Genomic DNA, 13,702 nt, shown 5'->3' with positions numbered 1-13,702 from the left:
TGTTTTTTCATTTTCTGTTTATCTGTATATGCAGTATGTAATCTTGTCTGTCATAATAACAGCAATAAAATGTCAGCATTGATTTCTATACAGAATCACACCATTGTAGAATATAAAATGTGGGCTATTGAATGTACAAGTTTATTATGACTTCTCCGTCCTTCATGTAATATGGTATTAGTTTTCTTGTGGTCCCCCCTGGTGGCTTCTGTAGGACACTGTATGGTTTTTATAATTCTCTCAGACATAAGACAAATTCAGTTACAGATGCCAGAGGAACAAACGACTTTGAGTAAAGCCTAAAATTTAATAAATATTGATAATAGAGTAATGCAAATGGGGGAAAAAAACAAACATGTTTTGGGTCCAGTTTTATTTAACAAGCAAAGAGTGTTGGATGATGAAAGCTGGTAGTCTCTAAATCATTTCACTATTTATCCTGTGGCTTTTTAATTGGTTTACAAAACCCAACAAGATCTTATACTTGTTGGATATAAACGTACTTATCACAGGGTTCAAATTCTTTTTTAGAAATAATTTTCGAGGACAGGGATTGCGTCATAAACTAATATTTTCCCCTCTGTGGAAGTCTCACTTAAAAGATGTCCAAGTCTATGGCTATAACTTGTATATGAATATCCTCTCTTATGTGCTTAGAAATAAATAAAAATGAATTATAGAATAATAAAGCAGCATAATCAAAATATTGCCATAGACTAATTGAACTTTAATATGATCCTGAAAATAAATAATAGCTTTCAGATGGTAATGTTATACGTTCAGGGAACATGAATAGATCGATAGCCTAGAAGTTAATTCTCAAATATAAGAAAATAAGAGAAACATTTCTCTATTTTCTTCGACTGGAAAAACAGTTTTTTAGACTTCTACACTTGGGAACCCTGTTTTAAGTGCCTAATGTGACAATATAAAGCACTCACCATGCTTCCACTTCACATCTCGGCCGAGGCCACATGCAAGCTCAGGTCGGACACAGCCCTAAAGTTCATTTTTTTATTCATTAATTTAAGTTACACGGAGGAAATCAGGGACACAAAAAAAAGAAAGAGAGGTTAGAAAGAAAAAAAAAAACAACAGCAATCATTCCACATCAAATGGCAGAATGTGTCCATGGATCTGTCTTTACATGCTTACAATGCACACTACACAGCAGAGATACGACCTGGGATCTGCTGTAAAGTGCAGACGTGTCATTTTAGTGTTTTTCTGCTCTTTACAGTCAGAATGCAGTACAAGCTTTCAGACAGACGCCCTGGTGTTTTGTAATACATTAGCAGAGGGCTGGCATACAGGGAGCATGGTTTGTGTCTCGTTACGTAGCCCTTGCCATGACTTGATTGACAAAAAATATATATAAATAAACCAGACTGCACTTTGTAAAAGTCGTCCGCCTGCCTTGGAGGCCGTGTGTCCCGTTCAACCATTGCAAAAACATAACTGCCAATACGGAAAGTTTTATTGAAGGATGCCCATCGACCACAGTTAAACAAATCCAGTGAAAACATCACCAAGAGTGTATAAGTATATATATACATTTATTTTTTTGTCTTATTGCAGCTCCAGGTTTGTTGTAGACTTTCACAGGTCTGAGATCAATTAGGATTTACTTGTTTTGCTGTGGAGGAATTGGTTAATTGAATTGCTCCTATTAAAGTTAAATACCAAGACATTTATGTAGGTGTTGGACCTTCAACAGCTGCTGTTAAGATGCCCTTGAGCAAGGCACTATCCCTCTCCCTGGCTGTTTCAGTAGGGCCTGTTGGTGGCCAGCACTACAAGATAGCAACTGTAAAAATGAAAAAAATGCAGAAAAGCTAAATTTCCTTCCTTAAAAATTGAAATTTCATCCTCTTTTCAGAAGCCAGAAGTTACAGGGAATGATTCTGCAAGTTATCATATAAATTATTGTTGTTGTTGTTCATTTCTACTTTACAGTGTTGAAGAAAAAAAAAAAAAAAGAAGAGTAGCACCTACTGGACCTTTACTTAAATCAGAGAGAGTTGACTAACAACAGCTGTGAGGAATATTTGCAGGTGTACTGAAGGTTTTCTGGCTGCAGCATGGAACACCTGCTCCATGTATTTACTGTAGTATTACTGCAGTACTTTAAAAAAAAAAAAAGAAAGTTTGTTCCCGCTGTAATAAAAGTTCTTGTGTGACCCCTTTCTGTCAACCAAGCTGCCGCAGAGCCAGGCGGATTGTTTCCCCGACCGTCTATCGTCCCCAAAAAAACCGTCCCCGACACTTAAAAATGGCATTTCACCCCATTAATACCCAAACACTCCACCACTTCCAAGCCCCGATACACAACTTGTTTTTTTTTTTTTTAGTGTCAACACATTTGGCAAATAGTCGTCGTCGATGTCGTCATCGTTAAAAAATAACAAAACATAAACATTAAAAAACAGACGAGTTCAGTTCACATCAAAGTAGAATACAGATATTATATCTTTACCCACAGAAAGTTCAAGTTACGACTAGCTTGAAAAAAGAAAGAAAGGAAAACATCACCATGTTATACAACGTGTGTGCGTGTTCGTTTGTTTGTGTGTTCACTATGAAATGTTGAAAGATTAGTTTTATCTGCTCAGGATGTCTGTCAGTGTGTGTAGAGAAGTATGGAAACTTACATTAACAAGCAACATGTCTTTCATTATCAACACAGGAATCTTCCTCCATAAAAGCAATAAAGAAAAAATAAAATAATAATCCACAACACATCATTTGCATTCCCAAAGTAAGCATCCAAAATCCATCACCACATAGAAGTTTGTCAGCTGGCCACTAAAAATCTCAAATCTGTCATTGAAAAAAAGAAAACGAAAAAGAAGAAGAAAATAATATTTTAGTGTCAACTATATATATACTATATATTTATATTTTTGTTCTTTTATACCAACCAAACATATGGTATATTACGTGTTGCTATGGTAATGGTCCCTGGCAACGTCAATGAAAAAGTACAATGATTAAAATAAAGACACTGATCCCCCAACTTCATCCAGCTCGTGTGTGTTTGTGTGTTTGTGTGTTTCTGTTTATATTTAAATTTTAGTGTCTTTTCGTCGACTTTGTGCATTGAATTCTGGGAGTTTCTGTATGTTGTTTTGGCGATTAGAGTATTGTTTTTGTATTTAGAGTGAACTTGTTTACATGTTTAGTGTGACGACATTTTAGTGTACATGTCACATTGATGCGTTTTTTGTTTTGATATTAACATCGAGGCATTTCAGGCATAGTTTAGTGTTTTTAGTTTGTATTTAGTGTATGCCGGTTAGTGTGTTTGCGTCTATATGGATGGTAGACAGCACGCTAGGCCTCCGCTGTGTGTTTAGTGTGTGTCTATGCGTTAGCACTGATGCTCTGTTTATAGACGGCGTGGTAGGCGTTTCGCAGCAGGACGTAGGGGAAGCAGGACTCCAGCAGGTCCATGGTGAGGAAGGGAGACTCCTGCACAATCTGAAACACAACAGAGGGATGTTTAGTTTATGGAAATATCAATACAACTCAAACATATCTTGGTAAGTCTTTCCGTTCTTCTAACCATCAGCAACTTTAATTTGGTCAAAAAATAAATCAGTAAATTTAGAATATATGCTGACTCTACACTCTGTTTTTGCCCTGCTGTTTCTTTCTGCTGTGTCACAGCAGACAACATTCACCCTGCTGGTCTGTGTCATATTTTCCAGTTTATCTTTAGGAGCAGACACCAGAGAAAATAAATATACACATAAAAAAGCATTTAAGTGCTGCATAAACTACAATTAGTCACCATTAGATTGTCCCACATGGGTCCTAGAGATGCACTGATGATGCACAATGACATCACCAAAACTGTCCAATCAACGAGTTTCCTTACAATCTGTGCAACATCATCCAAACTTCTCTTGGTTGGTTTGCAAAAAAGCAAAAGGAAAAACAAACTGGGAAAAGAAAATGCAATAATATATATATATATTCCCTGGTTTGGACCAAATGAAATGAACTACAGGTGTGAATTCATTCTCTCTCTCCCTCTCTCTCTCTCTCTCTCACCATGTCCAGCAGCAGGTAGACAGACTCTCTGTTGCGTGTTGTCATCTTGTCCGTCTCCTGGCCGATCTTCAACAGGCTGGATGAAGCCAGCTAAACAGACAAAGACACGTTTTACAAATTCAGCAACAAAAAATGTGATATCGCTGCTTGTTCATCAACTACCTTTATGCAAATGTATTAAAAAAGGGTGTGACTTGATTATAACATTAACGTAGCAGCAGTACTTCTGATACATACTGGCATTTTATTGCAGCCTAAAATGGCCTTATTACCAGCTGCTATAGTGACACAGAGGTGGGGTTAAATGCAACAAAGTGCCCCCAATCTGGGATCAAAATGTGGTCTTTGTAGTCATGTAACCCCTCCAATAACTGTCTTTTTTAATAAAAACACAAGCATTAAAAATAATGTGTTACATTAAGTGAAATCTTTTTCATCTTACAGCCAGGAACTCTTTGAGGCGGTCCTCTATGCTCCCCTTGTGGATGGTGAAGAGAGCAGCAGCGATCTGGTTGATGGCTTTGGCCAGGCAGTGGATGTTGTTACAGTGGCCTGTAGGGGGCAGCAAACACACACCGTTAGTGAGAGATCAATAAGACATCATCTGTATTTGAAAAAAATTTAATTTGACATGTATGGCTCTTTAAGACCAGAGAGATTCTCCACAATACAAAACCTGGAACTACCGTTCAAGAGGGGAAAATATGGATTTCCTTTTTTTGTATTTTAATGCAAATGAACGCCATTAAGTGTGTGTGTGAGACGCATAAAAAGGATGTGAATATAAAGTGTGTAATTGTAAGTTAACACCATGGTTGATGTGGCTAGACCGACGGCATTTTTCGTGGACGTGCTGCTGGAAAACCAATTGCTGGCCGGTTTGCAGTCTGCATACTAACAATGGTAAAGCCCATTACAACTCATTATCCTTTTCAAATGTCCCTTATTAACAATGGCGCCTCTCATTTCAAGGTTGTTAAGAGGTAATGTCTTGATAATTCAACCTTGAGTGACAAATCTCTTCAATACCTTATTAAAAGCCTCATTTAGCTTCATAACTGTGCCTCTATTACGCTGAGGGTTTATTTAACTGAATACATCTTTTTATGGAAATACATGCAACAAATACAGTTAAACAGGTCACAACGGGTAAACAGACCTTTAAAAATGTATTCATAATCCAACAATTTAAAAAGAACGTCCATAATGAGGACGATGATATAGCTCTTGTGCACACAGATGAATCAATCTGAGGGCAGGAGGTCGATCTCATTTGCATGCTGAACAGTCTCATGCCACTGATGCAGTTAATTATGTTTCCTACAATGTGTAGCATTTTCTCCTGCACTGCTATCAAGCTCTGGATATAGGGCTCGTTATTGTCATTATGTATTATCAAAAGTTGTTACGTTATGGCAAAATGGGATTATACCAATTTTTGGCACAAAACATGACGTAGTTTGACAGCATATTATGATAAACAAAATTTGTGAATACCAGAAAACACAATAGCATGGCGGCCTACCTTCTATGGCGGGGCTGTACTGTGACATCACGTTGCTGGCCAGCGTTGGCAGGGAAACCGCCACAAACACCATCAGCAGACAGGCGATCTTGTACTCCTCCTCTGGACTGATGTTATCTGCACAGACACAAATTCCTTTCAACTCTTTTTTTCTTAATAGTTAAAAATGTTTAAATGTAATCATTTTGTGATTAGCAGTACTCTGATGTACATAAACTTTAATTTAAGTGATTTATTTTATAGGTCACTTTATATTTGCATGGAATATCACTTGTTGAACAGCTTTTAATACGATTTTTCTTTAAAACAGCGCCCAGAACAAGGCATAAATCTTATTTTCAAATACATTTTTGACTCCATCTTTCAGGTTAGCACTAGCTTAATACAGGGACCCAAAGATTTGCTTTCCCATCCTCAGCAAAGCACACAACTCATATGAAATACCCTACGGCTCTTATCTAAAGACTGTCATTCTTAGGGTACCGGTACTAATAAAATGGGGTATTGCATCGTTTTTAACGTCGGATTATTGCGATGCCTTTGTGCTATCAGAACACCGTGCAACACTAAAGCATAGGTGACTTCCTTCAGCTTGACAGAACACTTACAGAACGAGCAGAGAGGGAGAGAGGGAGAATAGCAGTGAGTTAAACTCGGACTCTCCTTTAGTTCCTTTCTGCAGAATTGTTTACTGTGATTAAAGCTGGATATTCATTTAGTTGGCACAAATTAACATGGGAAGATCCATCTTCTAAATGCCTTATAACAGGCCCGTACAGTGTTAAGAGATGATGATGATCGAGATAATACATTTGTACAGGCGGTATAAAATGTGTATTTAATCTGTATCCTGCAGAAGCCTTTATGTTAATTTGACCAGATTCAACATCTCAGACTCGTGCCATGTTGAAGGGAAACGGACATGTTACAGGGTCCAACCTGGTCAAGCCTAAGCGGCAAAAAGCCATAAACAAACCTCCACAATTACGAGGAGGGATTGTAATTATCTGTAAACTCATATCTCATATTCATGGACTGCTATTGCTTTTGTACAAGCCTGGTAAAGAAAATAGTCAAGTATTAAAAGCATTATTAAGAAAAAAAGGCTGAACATCCTGTAAACAATTTAATTTGGCTGCAAAATATTTACTAAAATGCCGTTTTTTAAGACCTCTTGTTTCAAAAATCAGCCTTCTTTGTTTAATTAGTAGACATGTAAATAGAGCTTTGATCAGTGAACTATTTCTGACAGTCACGTGATTGCGCCACTTGCACCGGCAGACTACCATCGTGACTCTTAAGAAAAAGTGACCAGTGTGCTCATTCAGACCTGAGACAGACATGTTAAATTGTCGTCAGATTAATGTGAAAGCTAAAAGGGGCTCCAGACACGCACACACTCAGATTCAGAGTGTATTTTTGCATGTGTGTGTTTGTGTCTCACCACTTTTCTGCGAGGACAGAGCCACCACAAGCGCCGGGTCGATCTCACAGGGTAAACCTGCCGCTGACGACAGCTCGTAGACATTCATGGCCACCTGGAAGCAGACAGGGATTCATGAATACGCATGAGCAGAGAGAGAGGACGTCGAGTCAACACCGTGACATCAGGTTAAGAGGTTACTTTATTTTTTATGTGTGACTAGAAACGTGTTTCACCTTCATGTCTGTCTCTCTGGGAATGTGGTCCTTGAAGTCCTCCACCGAACTGACCAGGAAGGGAATATGACAGGATAACACCTGTAGAGAGAGAGAGAGAGATAGAGATAGAGAGAGAGGAGTCCGGTAAGATGGTGTAGAAAAAATATTCAAATATATTCAACAATGTGACATTAATGGTGCTTCTATGTCCAAGAACAAGTTCATTTTCTGATAAGCTATGTATTTTTTATATTTTACTGTCTAACTGTTTCCACCTACATATATTTATTTAGCTGCCGCTTTTATCCAAAGTGACTGAAAGTGCATTCAAATGTGTTTTTTGCCCGATGGAAATGTAGGCACTTGCATACACTTTTACATTAGTTTGTTTGCACTCTTGGTTGTGTTTTATGGGGCAAAAATCAGTCTGTGGTAGAAGATGTGTAGAGTTTCTGCAGTCCTGATGTCAACGGGGAGTTTGTTCCACAATTGTGGAGCCACGACAGCAAACATTTGGGACTGAGCCCACTTCATATTGAGAGAGTAGCGAGCCGATTGGCAGAAGCAGAGCGTAGTGGACGGGATGGGGTGTATGGTTTGACTATCAATCATAACAATGTGGTGTGTGTGTGTCTTACATCTCTGAGAGCCTCCTGAGCCAGGGAGCGGAAGGACAAGATGACTCCAATGATGGTCATCCTCTTCAACACGCTGTCCACAGCTACAAACACACAAAAACAACAGTAAATATCAAAACAACCAAACATAAAGTTTTATTATGTTAGGCTTTTATTTTGTTGTTCTGTTCTGTCTGTATTTACTTCTACTTGGCTTTCATTCAAATCTGATTTGCCACCAACTATTAATATTATTACAAGTTTATAAACAAGTGTGAACAAATCTTTGACAATACAAGAAAACACAGAACAAATCAACACTGTGGAGCTTCACACAGACATGAAACAAGTCCTGACAGCAGCCGGTCAGCTGAGGCAACAAAGGAATGTGACTCTGTTTGGAATGTGAATGTAGATAAACACTAGCTGTCAAGGTATCTGTGGAATGGTACTAAGCAGGTGTGTGTGTGTTTGCGGGGTGTGTGTGTGTGTGTGTGTGTGTGTGTGTGTGTGTGTGTGTGTGTGTGTGTGTGTGTGTTTGTGTGCTTACAGGTGAGTTTCTTGAAGAGGGCGGCCATGTGCTCTGGCTTGTCGAAGCTCGTCCTCATCTGGGTCAACACCTCCATGTTTTCTACCACCAGTTTCTACACGGAGATAAACACGCAAACAGTTAGCGATAAATTAAAAAATATTTTCATGTTTAGGATTATCCTTTTTTTTTTTTTTTTTTTTTTTTTTTTAATGGATGTTCATCTTAGTGTTAAGGCCATTATTCATCATATTAGAGTTCTTATTTGTTGTTTTTTCATTCAGTTATGATGCTTTGTAGTTGTAGCTTATCAATGATGGATATATTGATTCACTCCTGATAAAAAAAGCTACCAAAAAGCTGCCTTAGAAGCAGATCAGAGACAGTAGCTCAAAACTTATTGGTAATTTCAAATGCAGTAATAATAAAGAAAATAAAATGAAGACAGACATGAAACTCTTTTATTCTGTATGTATGAGTGTATCTATGTGGTTGTTTACATACCTTCAGCTCAGCGACCTGTGACGAGATGTGCCACATCAGACTCTCGCTGAGGAACTTCATACCGTACGGCCCCAACAGCTCAGACAGTGAACGCATCTCTGGAAAAAACACAATTCAACAGATTCTTTTTCAGCAGATAATCTAAAAATAGCACTCAAACTGAGAACGGTCATCAACAATATCACGTGTACAGATAAGTCAGTTGGTGTGCAGGTCAGTACCGGAGATGTCGGAGTATTCCTCGGCGTTGAAGGTCAGTTCGTTCTCTGTGGGAAGGTTGACGAAGGCCTTCATGGCCGGGAAGTAGGCGATGTGTCCGTTGCTGACCTGACGGAGCAACGTCTCCAGGTACCTAAATACAAAATACTCTGTCAGTACCGGTCGCATGTTTAGTCATCCTTTTTGATTAGTGAGTCCATATTAGGAAGATCCCAAAGGAATTTAATAAATAAATCTGTAATCATGTTGCCTAATGGGATTTTATTCCGCCTGTATGGGGTTTCTGTGCTAACAGCCAATCCCAGAAACAATATATATTGTATATAATTCCTACTTCCCTAAGGTCTCTGTGCTCCCAGAAGAAGTATCGAAACATATCCCATGAATTAATTTATTGTTTTCAATCCAAAAGGGAATTTTTTAGAAATAGTTTAGAGAAAAAAGTGATGAGCCAACAAATGGATAAAAGCGTTTGGATAATTCTGCAGAGGGATTTTCTTTTCTTTTTTTGCTGTCAAAAGTTCGTTTGCACCGATATGCTTTCCTTTTTTTGGGCGCTCCGCTCTCATAAACACCTTGTGATGTCAATATGGTATAAAATTTATAATGTTTTGGGTGAACTACTCCTTTAACAAAACAATGCACTGATTTCGATTTAATGTCTGTCTGTTATTTAAATATTAATAATTATGGCTATTACTGAGAAGCCATGTTACTTACTCTTCTCTTACCCAAAATCAAAAGCAAAAAAAACCCAATATTGTAAAACATACAGTCTTGAATTTTAACAGCAAATGAAAACGTTTCTGTGCCCTAATAAGCAAAATCTGGTATCTAGTTGTTTGCGCTGTGACAGTGTTTCCTTCAACAATAAAAAAAAGAGCTCCTTCCGTACAGCAATAAAAATAAGTAATTTGTTTGAGAAAGTGTTTTAGACTCTACAGTATTCGATTACACACTTCTTCCTGGCAAAGCCTGTAAAAATACAATACATAACTCCATGTTTGTTTTTTAATGAAATGGCTCCTCTTTACTGTCTGATATGTTATCATTCCAATCATAATGTTTTTGACTCCTGCATCATATATCCTTAAACTCACATGGCTCAAGTAAACCTACCAGTTTGTGTACAGACTGGTGATGGTGGGTTCCCCGTGGCTGTCCAGGTGCTGCGTCTGCTGCAGGAGGACGTTGTTGAAGACCCGGGTGATGTCGATGGTGACGTAGTTCTCTATGGACTGAAGCACCGTCATGTAGGCCCGCACGCTGGTCAGCAGCTCGCTGGGCTTGGCTATCTCCTGGGTAGCCTGGTTGTACATGGTCATCCCCACTATAGACCTAGAGACAGATGTTAAGACGGAGGTCAGTTTAGTAAAAGCAAACTCCATTACTAACATACCGCAGAGGATCAATTTTTATTTAAATGCACAGTGAGACTATATTACTGTGAACTCTTTTGACATAAGCAAGTAAAACTACACAGTCTCTTCTTCTTTGGTGTTGTGAATCTCTTGCAGATGCTCTCTTTTAACTATTTAATTTCCCTTTCAATTACTTATACCCAATATGCTCCATCAATCTGATCACTTACGGCCGTTTGTAGTGATGATGATCTAGAAATTGCTGCTTTTTCTATTAATCGAAGGCTACATGTCGAGTCGTTAATTAACTTAGAAGGTTGATAAAAGAAGCTCAGCAACTAGGACTGTACTCAACCAAATAAGTTGTTATAGGAAGAACCCTTGATTTTGTCAACAAATTGATTTGTTGATTCAATCCAAATATCGTTTAACGGAGTTTCTCAACAAAGAATCACACAAAAGCACCACTTTAAATATTGTGGTTAGCAGAAATTAGTGATACGTTTCTTGGAATGAAGTCGTTCAGCATGAAAAAAAGCATAGAAAATGAATAAATGACTTAAGAAATCTTTGTTTCTGAACTGGACAAAAATAAGCTCCAACAGTAACTTAGTTAAGTATTCAGTCTGCGTGTGTTTATGCTCACTTGGTAAATCTGATCTCCAGGTGCGAGGTGAGGTACTCTCTCGGTGTGAACGTGTGCTCCCAGACCGCCAGGTTGGGAACGTAGTTGATGGAGAAGCAGAGTTCAGAAAGTGCTGTGTGGAGTTTATCCAGACTGTGGGGGAAAAAAGAAGGTCATAATTAACTCAATAAATGGTGATCGAATTTGGATTTTATTAAATAATAAATGTATTATTTTGAAGTTCCATGCTAATCGTACTGTTTCAGAATCGGTATTGAGATATTCAGGCAAATATTGCATCAAAGTCATAATTCTGTGATCATGGAAACACCACTGACACATACTGGAACAGGTGATAATAGTTTATACGATGATAAACAGCTAATTATTTATACCAACAATAAAAACAAGGCCATTCATCTATTATTATTGATTATGACTTAATAGTAATTACTTATTAATAGAGGCGCATAAAGAAAAATATAAAAAGGAAAAGAGGAGAAAGTTTTCTTATTCCACTGACTTGGTGACCAGTAGTCGGTTCTTCCTCATGCTCTCCACGCCCGGTTTCTCTCTCTCCGGCTCGCCCTTCTTCCCCGTCGCCTTCTTGCTCTTCTTGTTCACCGCCTGGCTGATGGTTTTCGCACAGTGCTTAGGAAGCAGCTAGAGATTGAAGAGCAGAAGAAGATTAGACAGACGGCGGAGGTAGAAAGAAAGAAAAAAGGACAGGCAGGGATAAAACGAGAGATCGAGGGGAAGGAAAGACAGATGGAGAAAGAGCGATTATTCACGGTGTGGCTGACGTTCTCAGTAAAAAGTGGAACCAGCAGACTGATAGAGATCAATTTAAGAAGCTTTTAACTACATGCATCAACAAAGGACTGACAACATTAACGTGACAGCATGTAATATTATGCAAATGGACGGTTGTTTCTGCCAAATCTCGTGACATTAGAAAGTTTGTTTGCAAAAGAAAACTTTCAAAGGACTTTATCAGTAAAAAAAAAAAAAAAAAAAGCTGTTGACACCTTTAAGTTTTCTTCTTTTTGATAATCGGTACAGTAAAGGAGTTAGATGAGCAGATCGATACCACTAGAGGGAATCGATCTTCTCATCCAGCTCTCTGCAAGAAAGCGAATAATTGCACTTCACAAAATGTCAAAGTATTCCTCTAAATTGGCTGCCTCTCTGTGTGTGTGTGTGTGTGTGTGTGTGTGTGTGTGTGTGTGTGTGTGTGTGTGTGTGTGTGTGTGTGTGTGTGTGTGTGTGTGTGTGTGTTCATACCTGGTCGCTGAGTGTACATTGTTCAGTGCAGATGTCAGTGATCAGGTTTCTGGCCTGTTTGGCCATTTCATCCAGAAACATGTTACACAACGAGAGGCTTCGATCCCCTATGTGGTGACGCTGTGGAGGAAGAAAGGGAAAACCATGCAGGGTCAATAAGAAAAGTCATTATTGTTATAATAATAATAATAATAATAATAATAATAATAATAATAATAATAATTTCACAGTAACTGTTCTTGTTTTCTATGTTTCTAATCTGTAAGAGTGTTGGTATAACCCCATATCTAGTCAGCAAATGTGGTCGTGCTCGTGTTAAGACAGCGCTCAGCAATGAAACGACATTTGATACTGGTTCTGTCTGGTTCGAGCATTTCAAAGCATCGGGCAGCTAAAGAGCAGCCAAACCTTCTGTGCAGTTCTCAGTTTTCCTTTGATTTTCTTGATCTGCTTTTCCCTCAACATTGATGCTGATGCATTTAATTGAATCAATAAACAAACAGCAATAAAGGAGAAAACAAGCCACCTTAAACTATAAAATCAAAAGATAAGGTCAGATAATTAAGATAATGTTCACAGTTTATTAATTTAAATGATAAAACCCTTAATATATGTATATAATTGTAGGAAAGAAAGTGTTTTAATGGGCATCACCTTCACATTTGTGTGAGTATTGTAGGAAAAATAGACTCGAAGCGTAAATAAAGACACAGTTGAGACACGAGTCTGCACAAGGTCAATGCAAACGTCCGACTTGCTTGCGGTCTAGACAGAGGGTTAGGAGCGTGTCTATTTGATGTGTGTGTGTGTTTACCTCCTCGGGACAGAGCTCATGAGTACAGGACATGAAGTGTGTGCAGAGCAGAGGGAAGCAGATGGAGTGTCGGCTCTGTGAGGGAAGCTCCAAACACTGTTGGAACATCTTCTCAAACGCACGGCTGTAGAAGCTGCAACCACACACACAAAAACACAGAAGGAGAAGATAAAATACACGATAAAGATATACTTCATCAAATATATTAAATGATCTGAAATGTGTGTGCCTCACCAGAAGATGGACAGGTCCGACGTCTCCACCAGCATCTCCACCAGAGAGTCCACCATCTTTGTGTGGAAGATGATGGTGTTCATCATTTTGCCGAGCTCCTTGTGATCGGCTATACCGAGGCTGGCTTTAGAGACGCTGGTGTAGGCCTGCAGAGAGGAAGACAGCCGGGAAAAGAAGGGTTATTACTGAGATATTTTTATATTGATCAGCAATGCCTTTCTTTCCATTCAACAAAGTAGCTATATTTAAAACATTTAGTGGAACATGCAGACTGTTTGTTAGTTCTGAATATT

At 38.5% G+C, this 13,702-nt stretch overlaps 1 protein-coding gene across 1 annotated transcript in view; it reads right to left on the bottom strand.

Moving 5' to 3' along the window:
- Window positions 1–1,000: 1,000 nt before the first annotated feature.
- nckap1 (NCK-associated protein 1) overlaps window positions 1,001–13,702 on the bottom strand; it is a 32,414-nt gene continuing 19,712 nt past the window's right edge. Inside the window, exons 16-31 of the mRNA XM_054599847.1 lie at window positions 13,410–13,555; window positions 13,176–13,308; window positions 12,362–12,481; window positions 11,601–11,740; window positions 11,099–11,230; window positions 10,211–10,429; window positions 9,094–9,224; window positions 8,873–8,970; window positions 8,390–8,483; window positions 7,861–7,943; window positions 7,241–7,321; window positions 7,026–7,119; window positions 5,582–5,698; window positions 4,499–4,608; window positions 4,057–4,146; window positions 1,001–3,480 (exon numbers count right to left, since the gene is read on the bottom strand). Coding sequence (XP_054455822.1) covers window positions 3,364–3,480; window positions 4,057–4,146; window positions 4,499–4,608; window positions 5,582–5,698; window positions 7,026–7,119; window positions 7,241–7,321; window positions 7,861–7,943; window positions 8,390–8,483; window positions 8,873–8,970; window positions 9,094–9,224; window positions 10,211–10,429; window positions 11,099–11,230; window positions 11,601–11,740; window positions 12,362–12,481; window positions 13,176–13,308; window positions 13,410–13,555 — 1,905 coding nt within the window. The 3' untranslated portion in view covers window positions 1,001–3,363. The remainder of the gene's footprint in view (window positions 3,481–4,056; window positions 4,147–4,498; window positions 4,609–5,581; window positions 5,699–7,025; window positions 7,120–7,240; window positions 7,322–7,860; window positions 7,944–8,389; window positions 8,484–8,872; window positions 8,971–9,093; window positions 9,225–10,210; window positions 10,430–11,098; window positions 11,231–11,600; window positions 11,741–12,361; window positions 12,482–13,175; window positions 13,309–13,409; window positions 13,556–13,702) is intronic.

This window comes from Anoplopoma fimbria, chromosome 6 (genome assembly GCF_027596085.1).
Source record: "Anoplopoma fimbria isolate UVic2021 breed Golden Eagle Sablefish chromosome 6, Afim_UVic_2022, whole genome shotgun sequence".
NCBI lineage: Eukaryota > Metazoa > Chordata > Actinopteri > Perciformes > Anoplopomatidae > Anoplopoma > Anoplopoma fimbria.
The sequence above is the reverse complement of the archived record's forward strand: the minus strand, read 5'-3'. Positions and strand labels throughout refer to the sequence as shown.